The sequence below is a fragment of the Parambassis ranga genome, chromosome 20, assembly GCF_900634625.1.
Source record: "Parambassis ranga chromosome 20, fParRan2.1, whole genome shotgun sequence".
Lineage (NCBI taxonomy): Eukaryota > Metazoa > Chordata > Actinopteri > Ambassidae > Parambassis > Parambassis ranga.
Window position 1 is genome coordinate 8,660,487 of NC_041040.1, and position 27,930 is coordinate 8,688,416.

At 39.8% G+C, this 27,930-nt stretch overlaps 1 protein-coding gene across 1 annotated transcript in view; it reads left to right on the forward strand.

Annotated features, from left to right (window-relative positions):
• Nucleotides 1-27,930, forward strand: part of ctnnd2a (catenin (cadherin-associated protein), delta 2a) — a 156,188-nt gene that overhangs the window by 38,755 nt on the left and 89,503 nt on the right. The window contains exons 3-6 of the mRNA XM_028432856.1: nt 14,121-14,155; nt 14,901-15,005; nt 16,280-16,294; nt 27,405-27,581. Coding sequence (XP_028288657.1) covers nt 14,121-14,155; nt 14,901-15,005; nt 16,280-16,294; nt 27,405-27,581 — 332 coding nt within the window. The remainder of the gene's footprint in view (nt 1-14,120; nt 14,156-14,900; nt 15,006-16,279; nt 16,295-27,404; nt 27,582-27,930) is intronic.

Here is a 27,930-nt window from a genome sequence, read left to right on the forward strand (position 1 = left end):
AACCAAACCATGCCAGAGAGGCAGACACACAGAGAAAAACAGTGTGAGTGTGTGTGTGTTATGGAAAAGAAAAAGCAAAAGAGAGAGAAACACTGAGACAAAACAAGATAAAAAGCAAAAGTAAAGAGGACAGGAAGAGACAGAGAAGTTAGCTTTAATTACAAATGCTGCAGTGTAATGTCTTTCCAGCAGTGACATAATAGGACACCTGTTGGCTGTTTGTTCCTTTTAGATTTTTGACATCCTTTTCCTTGCCTCTACCTGCATTTTCATCCATGACATCACACAGCTCTGTTTGCATCCTAACATGACATGTGAAAATGATGCCTCTTGCTTTGGCTTTTGGCAATTACAACAATTGGCCCAGGGGAACACTGTAATCACAGGTCAAAACAAGGTGATAAATATGTTATACTGACTGGCCTTAGGGACACTGTATCATTCATATTTTGCATTGTATTTACTGTTGTCTTGTTAGTCAAAGGAACAATATGTTGTCTTGCTAGTCCCCATCTGCAGCGCTAGCCTTTTTATTTCTGATTATTGCTTAAGGGGCTACAGTCTGCTGAAGTTAGCCAGAACTCATTAGTACAAACTTTCCCTCTGTGTGTGTGTGTGTGTGTGTGAAATGGTTTGGTGCCCCTTTTGGTGCTTATTATTTTAAGTGTAAGTGTATATCATTGAAAGCAGTTATTAGTATGCATTTATGTTGGATTATGGATTTGCAGTTACACAGGGACAGCTTAAAAATGTGTTTGTGCAGTCAACCATACAGACATGATGATGTTTTGGTGACCACACAAAAACGTGGATCTAGTGTGTGTGTGTGTGTGTGTGTGAGGGATCACATGTATATGATGCCTTGCTTGCCTTTTTTCTTGTCTGTGGTGACACTGCAATCAGTGCTGGGGAGAAAAGATTTCCATTTAACAGGATTAAAGTAAGCTGGTTTCAAGAAATGCCAACTGTAATTCACCAGACGTATGGTAAAAAAAAAAACAAAAAAAAAACAGTGATCACGGTGGAGATGACTTAAAGAGAAAAACTTGATTACTTCTTATGCTACGCATAAATTTGCGCAGCGTAGCATAACGTAAGTATTACCTGGGAAATCTGATCATTCATGTAGCCTACTTAGCTGTGCTTTTAGGATCTCCAGAGATATACATGCACTCTTATTTCTAGTTAGACTGGTGGATACATCTTACAGAAGCTGTACAGCAGTAACTAATAAGATGCTGATCACGCCACAGGGGAGCTGTGATCAGCTGTACCAGTACGTATAGTGTGCGTAAATGTGGCAGTTCGTACAAAGACTCAAGAAACAGATGCAGCACAGAGGTGATCAAAAATTAAAAATACTGTCTTGCATGATTGAAAAGAAAAAGGGCTGCGTGACTTAGTCAAGAGGAAGAAAAATCTATCAATGGAAAAAGTAGACTTGGTGAGTCATGCCCTTCTTTTGTTGCTTCTGGTTTGGAATTGTTTTGCTGTTAAATCCAGCCTAGCTCATGTATGTATTCATATGCTTAAACAGTGTGTGTATATATGTATATATGACATGTATCCAGTGTATATGCACTATGTTGGTCTCTTAATGAGCTGTATAAGTGTTAGCTGCCCTGAACAGAGACAGTTTGAACAACAGCTGATAGATAGATATTGGTTCCACTGATTGTGCATAATACGTTTAAAACTCTTCTACGTTTAAACTTTTTCTACTTTCTTTTGCCCTTAAAGTTTCACTGCATGAAGACCTCTGAAAGATTACATCTGTGTGTGTGTGAGAACGAAAAAGACTGAGGCTGACCAAGAGAGTAAGAACATAAGTGAGTTTGTCCTCTTGAGGCTCCATACCCTGAGGCCAAATGAATCAGTGCCTGGAGCAGTTTAAAGAGAAGAATATTTACTTGTGTTAAGAAGGCTATGTGGGTAATAGGTCGTGTGCATGAGTTTGTGTGAGCGTGCATGGCAGGGACGGGGTGTTTTGGTGTCTGTCTTTGTGCCTGACCTCTACCTTTTTTCGCAGATTATAAAGGGCTCTTCGTTTCAACCTTGTGAACCTCACTCACACTGCTGTTTGTACCTACCAGTTGTGAAGAGGGAGAAAGTGCACAAAAACAAACTGCCTGTTTAGCCTTTATTCTTTATCATCACTTCTGCAGCGCACATGAATGCTAAAACTTTGAAAGACAGAAGGAGTGATGCATTGAATTTATTCATTGAAACATAAAGCAGCACGTACGCTATACTGCTGTATGTTGTGCATCACAAAGCATCATATTCCTACAAAGACTTCACAAAGGATTTAGATGAACACAATAAAACCAGCATGTTTATTTCATTTGGGCCAGGGGGTGGATGTAGGGGCCAGAGTCCTCCCAAGAGCCATAACGGAGCGCAATGATTACACTTTTCATTGTGACTTTTATCGCCTCTCCTGGATGCTCCCAAATCGATTTTTGTTTGCATTGTAACCCAGTGATTCAGAGACGGTGCCCCTGGATGGTGAGAATCGTTTGGTGACATAAAGCTGACATAATCTAGATGAATTTTTGTGGAGCAGTTTAAGCTTGGATATGGGCAATACGAAGAGTTAGGTGTGCAATTCCATATAGATTGTTCTTTTATTAAAGCAGCATAGGCATATTACCTCTATGTCCTAGAAACACATCTGCTTTCCTTTGGTCTTTTAACAGCCAAGTGTTTGCATTCTGCCGGTTAAATTTGTACAGACTTCTTCAGAGTCTTCAGAAATGTTTAAGATATTCAAGCCATAAAAATGGATTTGAAAAATTAGTATCAGTCAATCAGAATCACGTTTTTTTTTGGTCCTAATTATTTTTCTGCCTCAGTAAATTCAGTGTGCTAAGGTTGGCACATTCTTTGAGGTTCTCAGCCTCAGGTATCTCCGCTGGCTATTTTCTACACAAAAAGAGCCCGTTTCTATGCTGTCGTTTCTATATGACATGAATCATAATAAAAAACAACAATAACATGCTACAAGAAATTCCCCGGAAAGTTAAGTCATGATTAAACTCTTCCCATTCTCTGTCCTTCCATGTCACATCTTTCATAGTGACTAATTAAATTTGAACATATTTCTGTGTCTGTTGTGTCAAACTGTTAGATGTTGACTTTAACACATTAGGTGCAACCAGAATGATTAAAATGAATAACTTTGCAATGATAGCAGGCAAAAAGAGAGACACTTGGAAGTTATCTGCACTCTGCTATAGCCAGATGGCCTTGGTGTGTGTGTGTGTATGTGTGTGTGTGTGTGTGCTCTTTAGATCTTAGATGCTGTTGAGTCATTTACAGACCAGACATGGTGATATATTGTGATAGCCAGACCAGCCAGCCACCTCTCCTTCCAGTTAATTAAAACCCCGGCCCCCGGGGCCCCACTGCACGTCACATCACAGCGTTCTCATCAATCCATCACCTATATGCATGCATACCTTCCCACGTACTGTATGTATGCGTCGTTAATGTGGGCTATGTGTATAGCCTCATCACCCTCTACAACTACATGCACATTTACAGCATGTAATGGAGCATGGACATTTTCACTTTAAAGAGGCCATGTCATTCTCCAGTGGAACATTAGATATGTACAGTGAAATACAAACACACTTTGTGAGATTAAATCATTGTGTAGTTCCTGATTAACCAATGACTGAGCTACCTGAAGCTCCAGACCAGAGCTCCAGGACTCTGTAACAAGATTAGCGTCCTTTCCAATGTTAATAACTTATGAGATTGGTTAGTTTTTCACACTGACCTATTATAAGTTTACACAGCATTAGTGTCATCAAACCCTTCATAAGCAAACATTGTAGCTGCCTCCAATTTGACATGTTGTGCTTAATTGTAATTGCCTTTCAATTTTCTTTGTGCGATTGTTTTTTTTAATGAAATAACTATCCTTCTCTTCAAGTGGTCTCTACTGAATCATGAATATTGACAATATGAAGCTCATGTTGAGCCGTTATGCTGATCACACAGTCAAGCAGTGAGAGTTCCTGTGTGGTGTAAGATTACAAAATGTGTGCGTGTGTCTGTGTGTTTGTGCACATGTGGAGCCACCGAGAATTAGTAATTGGTCTCTTGGGGGGCGCAAAGAGAGAGACAGTGTAAGGTGAACAACCTCTCGCCCCTCACATGGCCACACACACACACACATCCCTCCACTAGGGTGGAAGCTATTGAGAGTGACTCGCTGACTCCCACTAAATCATTGGTAAGATTATCCTTTGGGGGAGATGAGTGATTTAGACCGTCAACTGTTTCATTCCCCAAAGCTCTGAGATGTCCTATCCAGCCATGACATTACACCACTGCCCTTGAGTGTCTCTGTGTGTGTCTGTGTCACATTAAAGTGTGTGTATGAGTTTCACAGAACCCAATGGGCTGCAGGAGGTTACAGTTTATTTATCAAACAGTACAGAGGCAGTGGGCTGATGATGATGATGATGTTAATTCTGTTTGTTTTAAGCATTGCATTGTTTAAGTCCAGCATTTATTTTAAGAGCCCTAAAACAGGTCATGTACCATATGTATCCTGAAAGCTACATACACCATGTCTGCGTACAGGAATGAACACAGTTCAAGTACAACAGGTTGTACCTTCTTTCATTCATCTTCAGGAATACAATTTTGTAGCGGTGAATGAGAAAATGTGGAAATGTTCCATCCATGAAAATGACCTGTCAGATAGAAGTGACATATTATCTAATATATGGCACACATTTCCCTCATCGTAACTTGTTGAACAAGACTCTGTGTGCAATTTCACAAAGCACATTCTACTTATTAATAATAACAATAAAATTCACAACTAGTTTTAAAAAGCTTAGATAAGGCCAAAGTGTTTCTGACTCTGAGCCAGCAACACAGTTAACAAATTATGGCTGCTGTTGTGGCCAAATGTTTTAACCTTCCACCTCATGAGATGCTCTGAAATGATCACCATGCTTATTGTGGCTGACATAACAAAGTTTTATTAGGTTTTATGTATGCATGTTTCCTCTTTTGACATTTGAAAAATATATTTGGAAATCCTGCTACATACAGATCTTTAATATCAGCCACTGTGCTGCTGTTACTAATACTGTTCTATTTAGTTTTGTTACATCATCTGACCTTTTAGCTTTAATATGTTGGTATACATAGTGGTGCTGACATCTGTATGTAAAAGGTAATATCATGGCCTCTTTGCTACTCATGATTATGTTTCAGTCAAAGAGGCGTTAATGGAGCCAGCAGTGCATGTCTTCCAATTAATATTACTAATGATTTAGTAAAAATGTTCTTTGTGTCATGCAGCCATACTGTAGAGATCTCACATACACAAGGCCATGTATGGACAATCTACATCATAATGTAAGTAAATACAGCATCTTGTTGTGTAGCTTCTGACATGCTCTCTCAGTGTAGTGCTCCCCAGCGCTTAGAATGCTTCCTACAGTGTATGTTCTTTATTTACTGGCCACATAGGTGTCTCCTGTGCACATGTATACAATACATGTTTCCGCTCGGTCTCTTGGGATTTTGTGTAGCCTGCAGTGGACACTGTAAACACTGTAAACACTGTAAACACTCCAATGTTGAGTAATACAAACAAAAACCACAAATCAGCCCTAATAGTGTCTCAAACTCAAAATGTGAGAATACTACGAAGTCTATGTTATAGCATTGACACTTTTTAATCTACTTAAAAGTTAAACTTTTAATTCACAATATAATACAGGTTTTAATCTCTTGTTCATGTAACATGTCATAAAAAAACCTTGCTGCAGTGATTCTTGTTAGATGAGTTTAACTATTAGACAGCCCCTGTCTGTCTGTGCAGAGCACAATAATACAGGGCACACCCAGTGTCAGGCCACCCGTCCCTAGTGAATTATTCATGGAGGTATTCTGTCATTATCTGTGCCGGTGCAAAATGGCGATAGCCCACGTATCATAATAACTATAATAGCTTGGTGATTTAGACACACACAGCAGATGTTCCTAAGCTAAAATAGTGCAACCAGCAGGTGGAAACCCACACAGACAGACACCTGCGCACATGTATGACACAAGTGTAAATGTGTGTTACAGCAGGCATGCAGATACACACGTGAGACAGTCGACTTATGTTCGATTGTCACACTGGTCGCTCTACACTCTTCTACAAACATGTGTAATGTGTGTATTTGAATGTGTTGTACTGTATTCGGTCAAAGTAAGTAAAGGAGCGCGAGTGTTCTTCTTCCAGTTAGCAGTTCCATTAGAATACACGTGGACATATACCAACACAGACACACACTTAAAAGTACAGTATTTTCCAGACTATAAGTCACACTTTTTTCATCCTTTGGCTGGGTATGCGACTTATACTCAGGTGCAACTTATATGTTAAAATATACAATTAGTTAGCCTTGTGTCCTGACGTCCCATTACAAATATAATGGCAGCTGTTCTGTCCCTCTCCTGACGGTTCTCTTCCACCTCCAGCTTGTCCACACTTTACATTCTGTGCATAGGTGACCCGCAGGTTCATGGAACGTGTGCTTGCAGCTGAGACTCAGACCTCACCTGGCAACAAGGAATTCTATTTTCTGATTGGTCGATTGGTTAATTCCAGACTCTGTCTGTAGCATTTTACTCATTTATAGGATAGTTAATAGGAATTTCTGTGCTTATCATTTTCCCTGTGAGACCTGAAAGCTCTGCAGCACTGAATGCAATGCTAAAAAACATAGTGATTTACATAGACCTGCCTCTCATGGCTGGCAAAAGAATAGACACTGCATTGTGTTTATTACTGACAGCGAACAAACACGCACTGCCACGTTTTGTGGCTTTAACCTGTGACCCAAAAACTGTCAATATTTCAGAGCTCCCCCTAAAGGTCTTAAAGTAGGCTTTCAGGGGAACTTGTGTCCTTTTTTTGGCTGGTGTGACTTATACTCCGGTGCGACTAATAGTCCGGAAAATATGGTACATGGAGGTGCTAATTCTTGTAGGCTAAAGATCAGCATGTGATTGTGTAGGACTTGAGAGGTTGAGTGGGAGAGGACAGAGTTTTGGAATATCTTTATTGGAGTTGTCAATACCAGGGTGCATTGTTTTCTTAGGTTTTTGTAGGAAGAGGGGTTTTGTTGCTGCTGTCAGTGCACAGGCATTAGAAGTTATTTCAGAACACTTTGACTAGACAATTCTCTTCCAGCTCCACTGTTGAACTGTCATTCAGCTGTCATATCCACAAAAGTTTGTCCTCCTGTCTTGTTGTGAGCACAATAGAATGCTTTCTGAATAGAATATCAGAAGGCTTGCACACGTCCATGCACACACACAAACACATCTATAGACACTAACATATGGTGAAAGTAGAAAAAGCATACATGCATCCTCATAAACAAATTCAGATTTAATGTTTTGACATCTTTTTGTGCTGAGTTTTATGTGTGATGCAGTTTCTGCTGAATTTATTCTTTTAATTCACAATACACACAAAAGGCATTTTCAAATATCTGTCTCTCACACACACACACACACATGCCGACACACAACACCCCCACGTCCTGTGCAGAGCATAAAAGCTCACTCCTCTGCCTTGACTGACAGATTATGGTGTCACACCGTCATGCTGACGATGATGAAGTACAACAACGTTGTTATGACAACCAACAGTGGGTAGATGTGTATCTACACAACAGACAGATCTACAGAAATGATAGAGTGGTTCTGCTCAATCTCCCTGTCTAAAAAGTGAGCGGGCAGAATTTCCCCAGCATTTCCTCATATTAAAGGATTAGTTTGTCTCATGGAAATTTCACACTGTGCTGCTTAATGCGGGTGCTGCAATACAGCAAGTCAGACATTTAAGTTGACACTGTCAGTGCAGTCAGTAGTTGGAAAGTGTTGCTTTTGATGTACAAAAAAAGAGTGATTTAGTTAAAAGTGTGAATGAACCTCTTGTGGGTTGGTTGTGAACAGTTGGCTGAACCCTACAGGAAAGATTTCACAAACAAGGCTTCAGTGCAAATTAGATGAGAAGTCGATCACAGGCTGAGATTCTCAGATTTTTCAGCTGTTCGCGAAAAAAGCAGCTTCTATGAAACATAATTTAGAGAAGAATGTTCACGTTTCATTCCTTAAAGGTGAGCTCTAAGTAACCGTGTATATTTTTTCATTAATATTTAATTTTGTGTTATGTTACTAGCTTCTGTTTAGTAAATCGATACAATACTGCATCCCCTTTTTATATATGCAGTCCTTATGATGTAACATGTATTGAGTCTGACCTGAATGCATCCCTCTGTTCATGTGACACTTGCGAGACCGCGGTTGACCAAGCGCTGTGATTGGTCAACTGCTATCACAAGCTGTCTGTGGCGGAAGCCGCGGGGAATCCGCGACAGGTGAGGCTGTCAAACAAACGTGTGGTTTTCGTCGCGTTGCCGTGGTGTATTGGATGTGAGAGGAATCGGTGAGTCTGTCTGTTTTGTGTGTGCTAATAGCATTGGCCTGTCAATGTTTTAATGCATTTTTATGGACTGGCTACATAGCACCATGACGCTCTGGTACAATTGTATTTTGTATATGGAGGTTACTTTGATATGAAATGACTGCTAATAATATTGAATGTATTTAATCAATGTGCTGTATTGTTAAAGGGATTATTTATGATTTGTTCATTCTATTAATGTCTGAATCTGAATTCAGTCTGAATGGTCTGAATTTAATATTGATTTATGGTGTACACAGGAACATAACTAGCTACTGAACCTGTAACTAAAATGGTCCTGTTTAATAAATACAGGCCAGGTTTACCAGTTGAGTGAGCTTCTGATTTGGCTTGGAAAACAGTTTCAGCTCACTTCCCCCCCACACCTTTTTGCTCACTCACACAGATGCACACATCAGGCTTTTAGCCTATGGATAATTAAAACTATCTTACCTGACGCCAGACTGTTAACTCCGTCCTGCCTGATGTGAACTGTTTGTGAAACCGTGTGTGAACTGTTACCGATCGTGTACTCATTTTGTGGATGCTACTCTCTGGGCTGCATTATTTTCCTTTGGGTGATTGCTGTTTTATTTTCCTTTGCTTATAACTGAATTCACACTGTAAAAAATGCATTTAGCCAACACAAAATCTGATAATATTGGGGTTTATTTTGTGTTGTGTGTTTTGTTTGTCATCTACTATCAATACATGGTGCCAACCAAACTAAACTAAGTACTGTGTGTGTGTGTGCACTCGTTTACTTAACCAACTCCTCCCTAAGCCGAACCAAACCTTCTGATTGCACTCGTCTATCACATCGAGCGTATGTTCTCTACTTAAGCTATACAAAACTTCAACCTTTTTTTTCTTTAAAAACACATGTTGAATAATTATGCAGCCCATTTGCACTGAATGCAAATGGGCTTCTGAATGTTTCTAGTCCAAATTATCTGAATATCCTTGAGATTCCAACATTTTGATTTTTCTGTCAGTCACATAAAATATATAAAATATATAGATTTCAGACTGGTAATGCATGCATATTCAAAATACTAATACATCATGTCAATCATTTTCTCTGGTGAACTCAAACTTTTTGTGCTAATGATTGTGAAAGATTTAATTTAGTTATCTTAGTTTTCTCTCTCTCTGCTGCTCACCTGGTCATATGTATTTAACAGAGAGATGTGATCATTGAACCTAATTTCCAGCTAGCCATCTGGGAGATTTGCTGCATAATGAGAAAAACTTATTAAAAAGACTTGACTGCTCTGTAATGACCAGCTTCTCCCTTGTTTGGCTTGAGTGATTTAGCATTCAGGTTTATTCTAGCTCCAGTGAACAGCAGTCACAGAGATGACAGACATTCTACAAGGGTGGTAAGAAAGCCATCTATTTTGCTTGTTCAGACGTCCTTGACTTTGACACTGGTTCCCTCCCAGTTGTACTGCAGCTTACCTTGACATCCGACCTCTTTGCATATCCTCATGGAGGTCAATGATTCATTCACCTGTCCCTGCCTCTATAAAGTATGAATCATTCTCCATGCTTATATGTCTGTGTGTAGGGGTTTTATGTGATTGATATTATCATTATAGCATTAAAACAACTGTCACTGTTAAATTAGGTTTGTCTGGTGTTCTTGGAGTATGCCTCTGTGTGTTTGGTAACGGTTAAACTGATAAACTCAGAGGGGTCTATTTCTTTCAGACAAATACCTTTACTCTCTTTTTCTCTTTTCTCTTCAGGATGTTGCTACCGTGTGTGTGCTGTTGGGGGCCAGGTGTCACTTTTTGTTAGAAGGACTTTTTTTTATGTTACTCTTCATCGGAATTGAAAAATAACTGCCATTCCACATTTCTTGATTTAAAAAAACTAACAAAATAAACATAGCTTAGCTGTGTATTTATGTGTGTAAAGATTGCTAGTTTTCAGAGAGCCTGGATGTTTTTCGGGCTAATTTCGTGCTGTGACATTAGTAAACGTCAGACAAGAGCATTATGGTCTATTAGGCTTCTGTTTTAATGCTGGCAGTAATGAAATGGCTTAAGATTGCACGCCAAGCCTGCCATTTATTCCTCTCTCCAGCACAACAGGAAAGCACTTATCAAAGATGTAAAGCGCTTTTAGTTTAATGTTGCTGTGAATTTGAATTTTTTGTATGTTTGTGCACATATGACAGTATGTAGCCAAACATCATGTCATCAGAAATAGTAGCTTTTTAACTTGTGTATATTCTTCTATGAAATCAAACTATGGGCCTGTGTGTTTGCTTGCTGGGGATGCATGCAAACATCCACCCTGACAGCCTTATCACGACGGGCAAGTGTTCTTAAGTGCTACTATCTGTGATGGGAGGCAGCTGGAGGATTTGAGCGGAACCTTGTGTGGCAGTGTGTAACTCTGTCGAAGTAATGTTGCTGTTGAGTAATGCAAGCTGAGGACTAATGACTCATAAAGGATGAGGCTGCTGGGATTCCTGTCTAGATGTGTTTCATCGGTTTCCATCAACACATTTACAAAATGTTTACTATGTTTGTTGTCAGTGTACTTCTGTGCCTTATTTAAGCAAATTTTCTCCAGCAGTCTTTCCACAGAGGGATAAACATGCATTTCAACCATGCACTGATGTGTGATTCTGAACATCAACACACGGCTTTGATATCACTACAAAGTAGTTGTAATAATTTCCGCTGGTTTTTATTTATTTTTCCTTGTCTTCATGACACAAATATTCACATCTCTGACTGTAAGAGTCAACCGTATTTGTCATTTAGACTACATGTTTGCGAAGGCTGGTTATGCACACATGTGGAACTTCCTGGGAACGGTAGAGGACGCTCTCTGTTGGTTTAAGCTGTGTGGCTGTGGCTGTTGAGAGTGGTGTAGTGAATTTAAAATGTCTCTTCAACACAGGCTCACTGTTAAAAGAGAGGCACTGCTTCGCTGGGTGTACTGCTGTGGCTCTGCAGCCGCGAGCGTGCAGTGTTGTGGAATAACACTGTGCTTATTAAATCCCTCTCCTGACTATCAGCTCTCTCACACTGTCTCATGCAAAGTTATTTCTCCTGCTCCCCCTTGTCCCTCTTTCTCTGTAACCAACTATACTTTAACACAGTGTCACAGTGTTTACTTCTGTTACCTTGCTGTATACCCTTCAGGCAAATGGAGGCATAGTTCTCCACTACCTGGTTGTCATTCTCCTAGGTTATGTACCTCCTGTAAGCTCTCCAGGTCTCTCTTACATTGTGTTTGGGTTTCAATAACTAGTTGATAACTGCCAAGACACATGCTTCTACTAATCATGGCCGTGTGTTCTGTTCTCTTGGTGCTTGGAATATCTGTTAAGACATTAGTGTAAGAGCACTCGCAGAGTTCATTTGACTAGATGACTCATTTTCTGCAGCGTAGTACGAAGATGGAGCATTTTCAATTTTATGTCACACTGTATCACATGCAGCTCTTACTAATGTTTGAAAAACAAATGAAAAACATGAAAACAAATGGTACATAAGGTGGAATAAATAAAGCAGATGCTATAAATTAACGTCTAACCACTGCCAAACTATAATATATATTATAATAATGATATTATAAGCTTAGATGTAGTAATTTAATTTTTTTATTCCACCAAATTCTCAATCAAGAATTAATTACCTTATTTTAATTATCTCTGGTTCATGCTGCTTGGAGACCCATGATTGTGTAGTTAAGGGTTTTGCTGCTGGCATAATGGCAGTGTTTCATTAACCTAGCAAACTACACACTTTTTTTTAGTTGACCTTTACATGTTGCTGATGCTGGGCAGTGTTTGTAACTTAGTTATTTGTTGATATATCATTACAAGAACATGTAGCATGAAAATGTTGCTGTTGAGGAAAGACAAAAACAAACACACAAAAAAGCAAATGAAACTGTATAATTTAGAGTACATTTTTAGTCCGGTTCAGGTCTACATGTCAAGATTTTCTCCCACATGGCTTTGATTGGCAATTAGCTGATTGCCTTTGTTTTTACATAATTTCTCACTGATCATACTTTTTTTTAGCATTCATGCACATTAACCTCTTTGGCATCATACCAGTGCATTACAATGATTACTTTCTACTTAAAGGAAACACAGGATGAACTGTGCCTAAGAAGTTCAGCAGAACTCCTGCAGGAAACAAACTGCACATAACTACTAGATATTAATATCACAATCATGGTATTACCTGTACATCCATGGACTTACATTCTTAGGTCAGTTATTGCTGTGTGATGGAGATTTCAAAACCAAATTTCTTTAACAACCTGTTCTACTAACCATCTCTCACCATCTCATAATGTGTCATGCTTTGTTACTTCTTCCAGGACCATCTGGAGAGTGGACATCTCACCATTCCACCCTGCAGTTAGTGTGCAACCAAACCTACTGCTTAAGCCACAGGCAGGAAGACACTAATGTAGTCAGCGTTGCTAATTTATGGCTATATGTGGAGTGCCGGCGCTTCCCCTACCATGTAACAAGTATCACAGCAGGAAGTCATTCTGCGTCCCTCCTGCTGATCCATTCTAGCACTAACCATGAAGGCTGGTGTTGCAAGGGCAGCAGCTGGTCAAACTGTGTTTAAAAGGAGTTGAAATCGCATCTCTTAGACACATTCTACTAACAAACTGCTTGAATTCAACACATTAGCATTTCTCCTCGTCTTCTCCATGCTTTATTTATGTTGAGTAAATGGTTAGCCTATTATAAACCCACGTAGCTATGATTCGCTTTTTGAAAAAAATCTCGACCTTTTGCCTGGTATTATGGCAGAACAGAAACCACTATAGCGCCAGTAATTATGATAAATATGAATAAATTATTTGCAATTATGCAGTTTGTTTACAATGATATTTTGAGCACGACTACTGTGAGTGGTGGCCATGTGAATAATTTCTGCCCGATGTAATGCTCAGACAGTTCACACAAACACACTGACTTTAATTACAAAGTTTGGTGATATGGAATACCAAACAGTCTAAATAGGACAAACGTGCACAAGTCAACTTGTCCAGACAGATGCTACTAATGGTGTAGATGAAGTCAGATGAAAGAATCTATATGTATCAGTTAGTCTGTCCATGTCTGCATTGATCACACAGCCGGCGGCTCAATACTCTTCTCTGACTTTCTTTCTTTGCCTGTCTGTTTCCTTCTGTCTCGCTTTGTCTTTTTCTCTCTCTTCAAACCACCATCAATCAATTGGCAGTCTTTAAGAGAATGGAAGGAGAGTCTTGTTTGTGTTTGTACGTAAACATGAAAGTGGATGTGTGCATGTAGTTGTGTCTACAACACAGCATTCGAGAATAAAGAAGGCTGTTATGGGAGCACATTGGACTTAATTCTGTCAAAGTTTTGAAAAGGGCAGGCTGAGGAGTGAGTTTTAGTGTTTTTGGAGTAGCTTTCAGAGTAAAGTATCGACATTCTGATTGCCTGTTGGAATCATGAGGTTACTAAGTCATGCAATTTTGTGCTACCTCCCCTTATGTTGTGTTTTGTGTCATGAAAGCTGTGCTGCAATGTGTTATTGATTAAAACATAATTTTGCTTTTTATTAGTCTTATCAATAACTAGCTCCTTCTTCTTTTGCAGTTCAACAGATGAGCAGTTTCGCTGGAACTCTCAAGGTATCATTTTATTCATGCTCCATTACTTTCAGACATACATGTAGGTAGGAATTGTTGCCTCAGGTGAAGCTGTTTTCTTTTAAACACAACTACTAGCCGAACTCATTTTAGACTGTATACTGTAGTTGCTGCCATATTCGTCACACACCTTAATTTGAAGGATGAGATTAATTGTGTAGGGCCTAGATTGATTTGTGTGAGTGTGAGTCTGTCAAGGGATATTTGAAATGTATATCTGCGGCCCTGTAATGTATAGGCAGGCAGAACACACCCACATGCTATATCCGAGGGATTAAAAGATGATAGCAGGCACACACAGATCCACATGCTCTCACACTGAAGTCTTGTCACACGTATCAGACTGTTATATTGTTACAGAAGGTCAGTGTTAATCTGCATAGTTAAAGACCACAAGCATACCTGTTTTTCTCACCCTGCTGCTTATACACACACACAAATTCCCAAATGTACTCAAACACACTTAACTTAACAGCTTCATTTCCGGCTAGGCAGCTCCTAGGGAAGACTTATCAAGGAATTTTCCGGCATATAATCAAAATGTCCTACAGCTCATAACCAAGTCATAATGTGCACGGCTTTACGGACTGTGAGAGGAGAGGATTGAGGTTACAGTCCAGAGAGATCTCATTCATCTCTCTGCCTTGTTCCCTCTCTTCCTGTCTTCTCTCTCTCTCTCTCTCCCTCTCTCTCTGTTAACTTTTATCTCTCTTCTCCTCCTCCACAGCGGATGGACAAAAGGATATTGAGGATGAGTTGACCACAGGTTTGGAGTTGGTGGATTCCTGCATTCGCTCCCTTCAGGAATCAGGAATACTTGACAGTGGAGAACGTAAGTTAACTTTATATACTAGCGTGTGTTTGGGAGAGTACGGGGGATATAATATAATGTACTATAAAGTTTATAATAAAAAAACTGACGAACCTAATAAAAAGTAGATCTATAGGTGGTTAAAGGAAGACATTGAAAGATGTTTCAGTTGAACGTTAGTGTTTCTCAGTGAGCACTGAGTAGATAAACTTTTATAGCTGTTTTGACAAGTAGCTTCTCCTTCATGAGAACCTTGGATTCTGATGAACAAATTCCAGGATTGATTAGGAGGCAGCCCATGTATGAGCTCAATCTGCTTGGCATTTTCTTTGCAGGTCATTGGTTTTGGAACACTGTTTTCCCATTTCACTTATTGTCCACTGACCTTTATTGATAGCTGATATTGCTGTAATGGATGGCATTTTAAGAACTTATATTGAGCGTGATGCTCAGTGTGCATTTCTATGTGTGCACATACGAATGTCACACAATATCCATGTAGATTTTTAGCACTAGTGGGATGGTGAGAGCCATGTAGGAGTTGCCTGATGTTGTTTTAAATGTGTGTGTGTATGATTTCTCCCAAAGAGGAACACTGCCAATGGCTAATCAGTAAATGTACACTATAGTAACATGTCACTGCTACTAGACTTCACAAACAGGGAGGCTTTTAGCTCATACAGTAACCAGTGAATTACTGTAACTGTTGGGCTTTATGCATATGTGTGCCATCGATGCCAGCATTCTTAAAAACGCTATTACCCTTGTGTGTCAGGCACATGCATGTGTAAGCAATTCATAGAGTGAGTGGTTCAGACTGAGAATATGATGCTCATAATTTAAATAAGCTTCTGAAATATTAATATTTTCCAGACTCAATACAGACTTGAAGGAACTTAAAGCTCGGCTGTGTTTTTCTGTTTCACCCTCTCGCACAGAAACACAGCTTCTACACGCACATATTGGGAGTGTGCACATTTAGTGTCACACATGCACAAACATCAAGTCCTTTATACTGTATGTATGTGAACTATTTCTCCATCAACCAGCCTATTAACTTTGATAGCGTCCAACCATCCAGTTCATGTCACATGCACAAACGCAGAAACAAGCACACACAATATAACAAACACCAAGGCTGAGCAATGATGAGTTCGGGAGCTCCCACTCGCTCTGCGTAACACAAAGTGCTGTTTAATAATTCATAAAAAGCAAGGGATGAATCAAGATGAGAAAAGACAAGTCTTTTGTGAAGGCGAGAAGCAGAGGAGTTGATCTTGGTTCAGAGCACACAGACTCACAGGGAGAAAAGGATTCTGGGGGAAGAGGGGGAGAGAGATAGAGGGAGCAAGCAAATGGATATGGGAGAAGAATGATAACAGACTTTTGTTCTTTTGAGTGGAAAAAGAAGCTAACGAGTCAGTGAGCTAAAAGAAAAACACTTATTGTATACTGAATAGGGACATATTCATGATAGTTAAACTTGAAATTGGGAGGGTTGGAAAAAAAAAAGAAAGATCGATCCTAGTTGGGTATCCTTAACTTACAAAGTTCAATACCACATGCTGTATATTTGAAATTTGTATTCAGAGAGTAGGGGGACTAAAAACAGTTGCATGATAAAATATTTATACACCACTGAGTGAACAGGTCACAGACCTACCTATTCTTCAATACACACAGCCTATATAAGCTCTTCCATGCATTCACTTGTGGACTAAGTGGATTCTAAGAGTTCCCTTTGGTTCACTTCGTACACAGTTTAGAAGATAGTCCATCTTAAAAACTGCCTCATGATGTTCTTTTTCTCAATCAATATAAGCCCCATGGGCCTAGCATGGGAATCAGAGAGAGGGGATTATTATTTGATGACACAGCGGTGACAGCATCAGGTGGTAGAAGCTCTGAAGCTGGAATTATCATGTGTGTGTTTGTTGAATGAGGCAGATTTGGTTCAAATAGTCATGCATTAACCCTTAAGTGGTGCTTAGACTGAATTTCAAATGGTCCAGTTGGCTGTGCCATAGAAGCCATATTCTATTATAGTTTAAAAGATACATTAACATCCAAAGAAATAATGTTAAATTCACTTATTGCAGTGGACCATCTTAGTCTGTTAGGCACATTAAGTCAAGACAAGTTTTGTTTGAGCCAATAAGTAAATATTAATATGTTTAGGGAGGTAATGTTTAAGTTGTTAGGTCTTCCATCTATTACAACTTTCTGCTTTTCAGCCCTCCTCCTCACATCCTCTCCATCTCCCTGCTCCTCCTCCTCCCCCTATTCTCTCTGTTCCTGTTTCTCCCTTCCTCTGCTAATAAATTATGTATGCCATCTCCAACTCACAGAGTACTGCACTGCTGCACTATCTGCTCTAAATTGCTTCTCTCTCTCTCTCTCTCTCTTCCCCATTTCACTCGGTGCCTCTCAATCTCTCCCTTTTACGCCCCCTCTCTTTCTCACTCTTAATCTCTCTCTTTCTCACACACAAACTCAACTCAACCCCCTTCCCACCCAACCATACAACATTCCTGTCTCAATTGGTAGGACCGGCTCTTCTTTCCCAGAGTTCCTTGCAGCTCAACTCCACCCCGGAGGCTTCGCTCCAGTACTCTGCCAGCTACCATAGCAACCAGACCCTCGCCCTTAGCGACAGCATCTCTGCAGCAACTCCTCAGCGCAGCGGGCAGGTTGGAGGAGCTGTGCACAGCTACAACCAGGTAGGAAATACTACTGTTCAAAGATAATTAGTAGCATGGAAGCACCGATGATGAAGAGGATGAAAATGTCAGATGAAAATTCAGACGCTGCCCAGTTGTGTGAACTAGTTCCTAGAAACTTTCATGTTGTTTCGTAGTCATCAGAGGATTTTGGCTGTGAAGGTAACTCACCTGAATTGAGTTCTCTGCAGTTTGTATGTGCAGCTGCATCATGCTCATTTCTTCATGCAGGAATGGAAGGACTCGTGTAGTGCTGTTAATATGGCGTATATGCTAATTTTCAGATTCCTTGTTGCTCCATTTTTCAGACTGAGCGAACATCTTTTCCCCTACAGCTTTTATTTCCATGTAACTCTCAGTGCTCTCACTGATTTCGAACTTGCTTGACATCACAGTTGGGTCTGTTTGATAAGTGTATAAGTATATATTTAGACAGAATCCTTTTTCATTAGCTCTGCCAAAGTGGTTTATCTACAACTGGCTTTTCAAGCAATCCTCTGCTTTTTGTCTAGAAGGGTTGAAAGGCAGAGACTGATTCCTTAAAGCTGTTTAGAAGAAGACAGGTAATCGGATACTCATGGACCAAAATGAGGAGATGATTAAATACACACAGAGAAATCTCAGCGAGTGTCTTGTTTGTAAGCACTTGAGAAATAAAGCTAGACAAAAAGTAACATATTAATCACAGTAGTGTGCCGATGGAGAGAAACTCCACCAAATTACTTTACAGCCCACAGCAGCCAAATTTCCGATGCTCACGTCCTTAACATTATCAGTGGTAATACCCCTACTGCACACACATGCACCCACACATCTGCTTAATCAGTGAGCAGCTGCAGTACTTCATTAGAAGATATTGCCAGTGTCTGGGACAATTGTTCTGTTTATAATAGATAAATAATATTTTGGATCATTAATCATATACGTGGTTAATTTTTAACAAGGCATAAGCCTCATTTCGCATATCTCTTTAAGTGCATTTTTAGAAAGCGTTTCATATTAAAAGTGAAAATGTGTTTTCTGTCGTGTTAGTCTCTCAACTGATGCATGTGTCTTTTGAAAGAGGGAGGTGAAGGAGGCGTTATCTGTCTTTGTAAACATGTTTCTTCATTTCCCCCTACAGTGACACAGAGGCTCATTTCAGAGCTGGTTTCAGATAAAGCTTGGATTCATTGCCTTAATAAATAAGGAACATGGGAGGAAAAGACAGACAGACAGAAAAACTGATAGACAGGGATGGAGATGGATGGATAAGGATGATATTCTTTCTGCAGAGTTTCTGTCGTCTTTTCCTTCTTCCTGTCCTCTTCTCTGTCCTCTCTGCTCACCATCTCTGTCCATGTGAGCGTGTGTGTGTGTGTGTATTCTCCTCTCTGATGTTTTTGGCTTGTCAGTGTAATGGGGCTAGTGCTGTCAGCAAGGCTTGTTGCTCATGCATAGCTTTATGCATGCCAGAGCTGCTGGATAGACAGGTGCTGCTTGCATGCATGCTCAGTACACACATGTTATTGTTTGCACATGTCCATAAATATGTAGGGGCTGTTTTTAAACACACACTTGTTCAACCATATGTTGACATGGATGTATTTATTTAAAGTTAGCATAAGTGTTTTGAGGAGAGTGAGAAAGAAATTGAAAGGTCTCTGGGATGTTGCTGCTCTTTTGTAGGATATTTATAACCCTGAGAGGCCATGCTTTAATAATGCATGGATACATGGCACCTCAAACATCCCAGTGTTTTACTGGAGGAGAAAAGAAGCAGCACTGCAAGATGACACAGAGTGGGATCGAGAAAGTGCTCTCCCTCACAGAGCGTGTCAGGCTTTCTGTCTCTTAGTGAACTCAGCCAACAATTCATCTTTCACTCATCATTTATTAACCCCCCCCCATCTATATATCTTTTCATTAATCTATTCATAACTCACTCAACAGTCTTCTGGTCTCACTCATTTCATCAGTTCTGCAGTCTGGTGATAAAACACAATCGAGCTACTTTAGAAGGGTTTGTAACCTCAGCTTTGTGGTCTTTGTCTTACCAGCTATAGATCTCCCAATTGGCCCACTAAACTCATATAGAGGAATAGCTTCTCTCTCCTTCATTCTAACAAACAAATCCTGTGTGTATAATGTACACATGTATAAATGTGTACTTAATTTCCTTCACACTTAAAAAAACTCATTTTATTGACTAATTGCACTATTTATCAGAAACCTGCATGCTATTATATTTGAATATATTTACAGTCTGCAAATATAGAAACAGAGCTTGGTACTGTGTGTTTTATGACACCATATTTTAGAGGATAAATGGAAACGAATGCTGCCACAGAAGACATGAATGTTTTTGGCAGTTTGGAAAGAGATGACATGTACATAAATAATGACTTACAGTATTTATAGAGGATGTCAGAAAGAGAAATGCACTGTGCAACAGAGGTTTCTGGTGAGATTTCTGAGTAGATCATACCATATAGAGGCCAAATCAAACTCATTAAAGTTGTTTGTATGTACATGTCTGACTGTCATCTAAAATGTTTGGTTGAAAAAGGTCTCCTGGCAGAATGTTAGCTGCTCTGACAGTGGCAAACTGTTGGGGGCAGGGGGACTTCTAAAGGTGTGAAGCCACAGATTCCAATTATGACTTGACTCTGAGCCAGTTGCTTAGTTTAGCTTCTGCTCTGACTTTGTGGCAGATTTTTATTTTGCAAATTTTACAAGTAATTTATCACCCTAACAAGATTGGTTCAAAAGTAAAATTCTTTGTAGTTGGTTAAGTCCCAGCTTCCAGGATATCTCTTCTCTGTAGAGATCAGGGCGGATAAAGCAACTCCGTGCTTTACTGCTCTCCACACATGCACAGCAAACAGCACATCCTTTGTCATAATGCTACTTTGTCACAAACCTGCAAGATGTATCTATTTTTCAGTTTTTCATTTCACACATTTTCCATTCTTTTGGTCCTTATCGGTGTACCATTTCGGCTTCTCTGCCTGTTTGCTTCTGTGAACTGCATGTCATATTTTTTGTAGAAAGAGACTGTTAATCCACTCAGCCAGGGATAAATCACTTTCCATGACCCCTCTCCAAACAAAACAGTGCTGGAATCACCAGCCTGTTGTCTTCAATAGAGACATTCTAGCTCTTCGCAAAGGCAGGAAATATAACCAGGGAGAGCCATTAGAAACATAATGGGCGATTGTGTGCTGGTGCATACTGCTATATTTATCTAGGGAAGGTTTGCTGAGCAGGCATGATTTCTTTTTTTTTCTACCTGGGACTTTGGGCACAGTTGTACAGCTGCAAATATTCACACCTGGAATCTGTTACAAACACAGACTTCTAACACCATTGTGTGTGCTTGCATGTTTTGACCTACTGATATGTGTGTTTGTGTGGCATAAAGTCAGCTAGAATAACACAGTATGTGTAGATAAACATTCAAATGTTGTGTTTTCATGTCACTAATAATGGTTTGAGTGTTATTCTAATTGTCTGAGTTTGATAGCTACGTATATATAGGCTGTAATGACAATGCTCCAAGGTGACTCAGTGACTGTGTGCTGGCATAATGCGGGCTTGTGCAGGTGCAGTCATGTCAGGCCATAGTAATAATGTATTTGAATCACCTTTACAGCTCACACATCAGCATAAGGCTATATGAGGCTCACTGGAGCTTTGACATATGCTCCCCCTGGAGAGTAAGAGGAATATATTTAGGTAGAGCTTTATGTGATGTGTGGTAGAAAGGCTTCTCACGCTCTCCCTCACATGCTGGCACACAAATTTGTGTCTGCATATTGCAGGCAGGGCTGTAGGTAGTGAGGCAGTGGGGGAGTTAAAATATGCAGTTTTTTCCCCCTCTCAAATGAAAACAAGACGGCTGACTTGCACTCTAGTTTTTTCACCATATAAAATCAATTTGAGTAATTTGCCAGCACATAACATTGTTTTACATTATAGTTGTGTCTGATTTTAATGATAGACTCAGGTATACAGCTATAAATATTGGGGTTCATGTAATAAAAGATTTAAAAACAAGTATTGTAACCTTTCCTAGTGTGACAAGGCTTTTTAAAGAAATTATTTCAGTCATAGAGCAGCTCAGATAACTTCATGCTCTGCCTCTATGAGTCTGTTTGAATCACCTCCCTCTGTTTTCTGTGGGGATTTCATTACTAGCTCCTCTAGGTTCAACCAAGATTTCTCAAAGGCTTCCCTGAATTCATTGTGCATACAAGTTTTGGAGGGCCACTACTCTTTATTCTCTTTTGTACTATTTTTTTAACCCTGCTTCCCCTCTTCCTGTCTTCTATTTTCTCCTCTACCTTATCTGCTCCTCCCTGTCATGGCTGCTCCTCTCTCACTCACAGGTGACATCTGGTCGTGCAGCCCAACAACAACAGTCACAGTCTGGGGCAGGGTCAGGTAAGCTCTCACCTCTTTGTCTTCTTCTTTTCTGCCTTCATTCCAGGACTGACATTTTAAATAAATACAGAGCATAAAGCACTCTTTATACCACGAAACTGGCAAACCTGTACATTATATATTGTATATTCCCATAGGCTATATTTAAACTATGGTATATCACCTGCTGTCTATCTTTTATTTGGGTTAGATATGCATTATTATGGAGAATGGTCTTTATTGACTTTTTATACACTCAACACACTCAAAGGCTTTGCTTCAGTATAATGTATTATGGTAAATCTCAGTCAAGTCTAAATGCTGCATACATACAACAGAGGGACTTGATGATCTTCAACTCGAACTTGTCTTTTCTATTTACCTGGAATGCTTTGAATGATGTGTGTTTGTTAGGTATCTACTACTCCAGCTCCACCTTGCCTGCACAGCGTGTCAGCTCCCCTCTGTCTGGAGGAGGAGGAGGATCAGGGTCTGGTTCCCCTAGCAAACTCCAACGCCTTGGATCATCTTCTGAGACGCCAGGCTACGCCACCACTCAACGCCTGCCTTCGTCTTCCTCCTCTCCCAGCAAACAGTCTCCTGCTAATCGGCTAGCCAAGTCATACAGGTAGAGAGCCATACTGACTGTGATGTTTGATTTATAATGGATTCATCCACAGGTTTTATAAATGACTTAAGGTGAGAAACGATAGGCTGAAATGGAATTAGAATACAATAACTTTGTTCTTGCAAGTTGGGTTCTCAAATATCAACCAAACATTCAGTGAATATATAATAGCCTTATATATCACACATGACAGAAGACACATATGACTATAAATTATTTTTTTCCCAAACAAATTATGTTACTATGTCCATTTTTCTTTTAGCACTACAGTTGCTGTAACAACAGCAGGAGGGGGCGGGTCTCCCCTGAGGGTGGCATCTCCACCCAATTCTACAGCAGCAGGGGGAGGGGCCAGTTCATCATCGTCCCCTCTTCACCAGGTACACAATGTTGTAATAATTATTATCACTGTCAATATTTGATAAGCAACAGTTCATTTGTTGAATAGACATGTGATGTATAGCTGTACCATTCTATGTAATCACAATTTATTGATTACCTGTTTTTAAAGGCTAAATTATCATCATTTGAATCCAGTATCCAAGATTTATTGGATGTTATTGTAAGAAGTTTTGTTGATGTTTTTGACTGGGTGTTCTTAGTATAAAATACATTCTTGACACTTGAAGTGGATTGGACATGGTTCACACATAGTGGCAATTACCATTAAACGCACATTTCTAAAAGTTTGTTATTTGGATATAGATACAAAACTAATTTGGCAAAGTGAAGCGAAAATGATGCAGCTATAAACACTTTGTACTGTATCTGGAAAAACCCAAATCAGAACATCAACCATGTCAGTTGTTGCATATGGTTGCCAGCACACAGTTATCCAAGAGGAATTACTCGAGTATAAACATCATGCTGTTCATTCCCTGAATTTATTTACAGGGAGGAAAAAAATTAATAAAAATGTTGTTTTTTTGCAGATGAGTTCAGGCATAGGGAGTTATGCCACTCTGTCTCCCAAACGGCTGGCAGCTCACCACGCTTCTGACCAGTACAAGATCTCTCACGATCTCTACGCCACTGCTACACTGCAGAGACCTGGAAGTCTGGCAGGTGGGACTTCAGATCTGTAACTTTTCTTAAGCTGCCATCAATATATCATGATCATGTGTGTTTCTGTTCTGTTGATGGGTCATATTCTCGCAACAGTTGTTACAATTTGAACTCATTGCTACTACAAGAAATGTCAAGTGTTATAGTGAAGTCAGATTACTCAGGGTTAGAATAAGCATGGCAATGTATTGTGGATGGTTATATAGGTCTACATCACAGGCACTGCACACACTTCAAGACAGCTAACAGTGTCACTGAGGCTGCCCTTTGTGAAGTAGAAAATTTATATTCAGTGTAGTATCTTTTTAGCAGTTAGGTCTTTGAAATGTGAGCTGTGTGTGGACAGGTCTGCTGTGTGTACCAGACACTTTAAGAAGACTCAAATAATTCTATTTTATAGCTGTCTGCAAATAAGATTTGTTTTCTGTGTCCCTGATACCCAGGCACTACTTTTATTTGCTCCTGTAGTAGCAAATGGCTTACATTCCTGACTTTTCAGAATAGACTTGGCTACATGTCAACCCACAAAAATGACAGTATGTTGGGACAGCTGCTTGGTGATGTGCAGTAATGTAGCGTACAATTTTATTTGAGCCTGTCTTATTGTGTCAGCAGTTTTAAAGATTTTGGAAAACTGGTGAAGATCTTTCTGCCTTTTTCATCATCCCTTCTGCTCTTTTTCTTCTTCGCTTTGTGTAGATATTGTGCAAGCTAATTGTTGCTGTGAGTTTTAATGGTAAAGATTTCTTTCACTTTTGATGCTGATGAGTGGACCATGTACATAGCTGTCTCTGTCACAGCATCATTTGCCACAGGCTGACTGTTTCATGCAACAGAAAAGAAATAGATTAATATTGATTAAACCAGACTGTGGTGTTTGAAGCTGTGGAATTTTAATTGATCTTTTTTTTTTTAACTTGGAGCTATATTGATGAAGAATATGACCTCCATACTTCACCCTGGGGGCATAGCTGTGATCTTGAATCACTGCCTGGGGTTTAATCTCTCTTGAAGACTTTAAACGAAGTCGAAAAGAAATGAGTGTTGATGGAAAAGAGATTGCACAGTGTCACTATAATTAGCATACCAAGGATATATACAGTGTAATTATAAGTACTGTCTATGGCGTGCCACGCTGTGGTTGATTGTATCAGGGCAATTTAAAGTGAATTATTTGTAGATACTGTTAGTCGGAGCACTGCGTATTCACAGTGGGTGACGTCCTTCTGGAAAAAGCACATCTGTGAGTAGCAGGTTTGGAGAGGTACTTCACAGCTCTACAGCACCTACTCTACAGTGGAGTTAAGCTGCGTAAAACAGAAATTGCCTAAAAAAAGAAATGTTCTGTCTGTGCTTTTTTACATGAAGGGCCTGAGTGATATTGTTCACGGTGTTACTGACATGGTGCCACAGTAACATGGTAAAGAAAAGGAAAGATTAATAGCGGTTATCAGGAGATCAAGTTGAGATGTGGTCTAATATGAGATTACATTTCTTTGACACTGACTGCTGGGTTTCAATGTATAGTCATGCTCCATTTTTATCTGGCCCAGATTTTATTTTATATATGTAACTATCATTTATATATGTTTAAGTTATACCACTCTTTGTGGTTGTATTACAGCAGGCATTGTCAGATGTGAAGAAAGATGTTAATATATTCTTTTTTTACTCATCTAAGAATAGGTGATATTTAGTTTGTTTTCTTTGTAATTACACAAATAGGACTGTGAGGTATCAAGGGACCAGAGTTAGTTTTTACATGTTATGTTTTTTAAAAATATTTTATTGAATGAAACATCGTGGGAGGGTACATTTCTCTTTCTCTGTCTCTACATCATATCTTTTTCTTCTTTAACTTCCCTTTTCCTTTTGAAAGAAAGAGGTCAGTACTTTCATGAGTGAGCCCTTGTAAGTCCCCCCCCCTTTCAAAAAAAATAAATGAATAACGAAATAAAACCAACTCACCAAGACTTCAAAGATGAAAGGCATGAGAGGAAGAGAAAGAGCTGGGATGAGTCATGCCGTTAATGGGTGTGTCCGTGACTGTAATTAGCACTCCTTCATACATATTCTGACCATCTCTGTCTCTTTCTGGCTCCTGATTTTTCCTGATCTGTCTTCCCATTCACTTCATTTCAAGCAAGGTCAGTTGTTGTTGCACTATAATGTCCAAACTCACTCTCACTCCATTTCTGTCATGTCCTCTCCATCTCTCTTGTCCCCCCCTTTTTGTTCTCCTCCCTTATTCTGACTTTGTGTTCTCTATCTGGCCACTGCTAGCCAGTAGAGTGTGAAGTGATGCAGCCCACCCTTTGTTGGCTTGTGAGGCTAGCAGGCACGTCAGTTAACCATTGTGGGAGTGTGTAGTTGCGTGAAATTCTGCAACCTCGTTGCCATAATCATAGTCAAAGCAGGCATAATGAGGCAAACCCAGTATAGTCCATTTACTGTTGTATAGTGAAGGCAGACTTTTCTTCACACTTGATGCTGCTTGTACTGTTTAACAGTATAACAATTTCAGTTAAAGGTTTAGGATAATCATGGCTCTTTATGTCACTTCGAGTGTCCACGGTGATTCATCTTTAAAAGCTTCTGTATGTGCTTGATCCTTCTGAGAAGTGCCTGATAGGCATTGATTTATGATACGACCTGACAGGTTGAGAGGTGTTATGTTGATGCTGGATACACACTTAAATGTGAATCTTGAAGCACTGCCTCTTCTTCCCCTGGAAAATCCTTGGCACGTGACATAGAATCCACTAATATGATATGATATGACATTGCCTCCACTGGACCATCTCAGCCACTCATATCTTTCTTAGTGTATGTATATGAGTATGTGTGCATCCTCTTATTTCATCCTCTGCCATTTCACCTAAGCCCTTCTGACTCGGCTTTATATTCCCTCATTTCCCCCGCTTGCTTGATTTTAATTTTGGTCTCTGTGTTTTCAGAGGGAGGACCCTGACTTACATTTGTTCTGCTGTGTAATGAACAAATGCCTGCTGTCAATGTCTTTCTTGCCCTGTGTCTGTGGGATTCCTGCCAAACACAGAGCAAGCAGGGGGACACTGCATCTCATTATTTTATAGCTGACAAGCGGCAATGTGTTCTATGGAGATTAAAAAAGTGAAATACAGAGGCATCACTATTTTTTTTTTATTCCGTCTGTTTAAATCTCTGTCTATTTGGCCCTATCTCATTTGTTGCTGTGCATGTCTATATTTTTCTCCACTAATCATACAAGCACGCACACACACACACACACACACACCTCAGCCTTCCATTATATCAGGAAAAAAGGTGCAGTATGAAAATGGACAATGCATGTTCTTGCTAACAGCATCAGGTTTTTGGAGGGAAACATTTTGTGTCTGCATTTAGGCTGCATTTACCTGAAAACTGAAATGTTGTGACTGTTAGGAAGTCATACACTGTTACAGCCCTGTGTAGGTCTGCTACTTGTCATTAACATCTATAATATCCATTCTGTTGTGTCTCTTTTCCATCATCTGCCACAGTCGCTCCTTTCTGTTGCTTTGTCCTCTGTCTCCTCTGTTTTTTACACCTCTTTTGATCTCCCTCTCTCTCTCTTTTCTCCAGGCTCTCGTGGCTCCTATAGTAGTCAGCACAGTCAAGAGCCTCTTCGGCCCCTGGGGTCCCCTGAGCACCACATAGACCCCATCTATGAAGAACGTGTCTATCACAACAAGGGCCCCATGAGGAGCCTCAGCCAGAGCCAGGGGCCAGACACAGGCCCTTACCGCAACAACACCGGTAAAGCTCTTCTTCTATAATCAGTTACAGCTATTTTTTAACCCTTCAAATGCCACAGGTGTTTTCCTAAACCTAAAATGTATCTTTTAACTCATCTGTTTCTTTGACATTTAAGACTTTGCCCTTGAATATTTTTACATTAGTTGTGGCAAGAGTGTCTGGATTCATCCTCCAGACACTGCAGCAAGAAAAGATGATGGATTATGGATATGATCCCACATGAATCTGTGTTAATATAAACTTTAAAATAGAACTGGGATAAACCTTTATGAGCAGACAAAGGTTGTCCTTTAGGAACTGAATTTACATCACTTTATTCCACCAAGCACACATTTACATTACTCAGAAT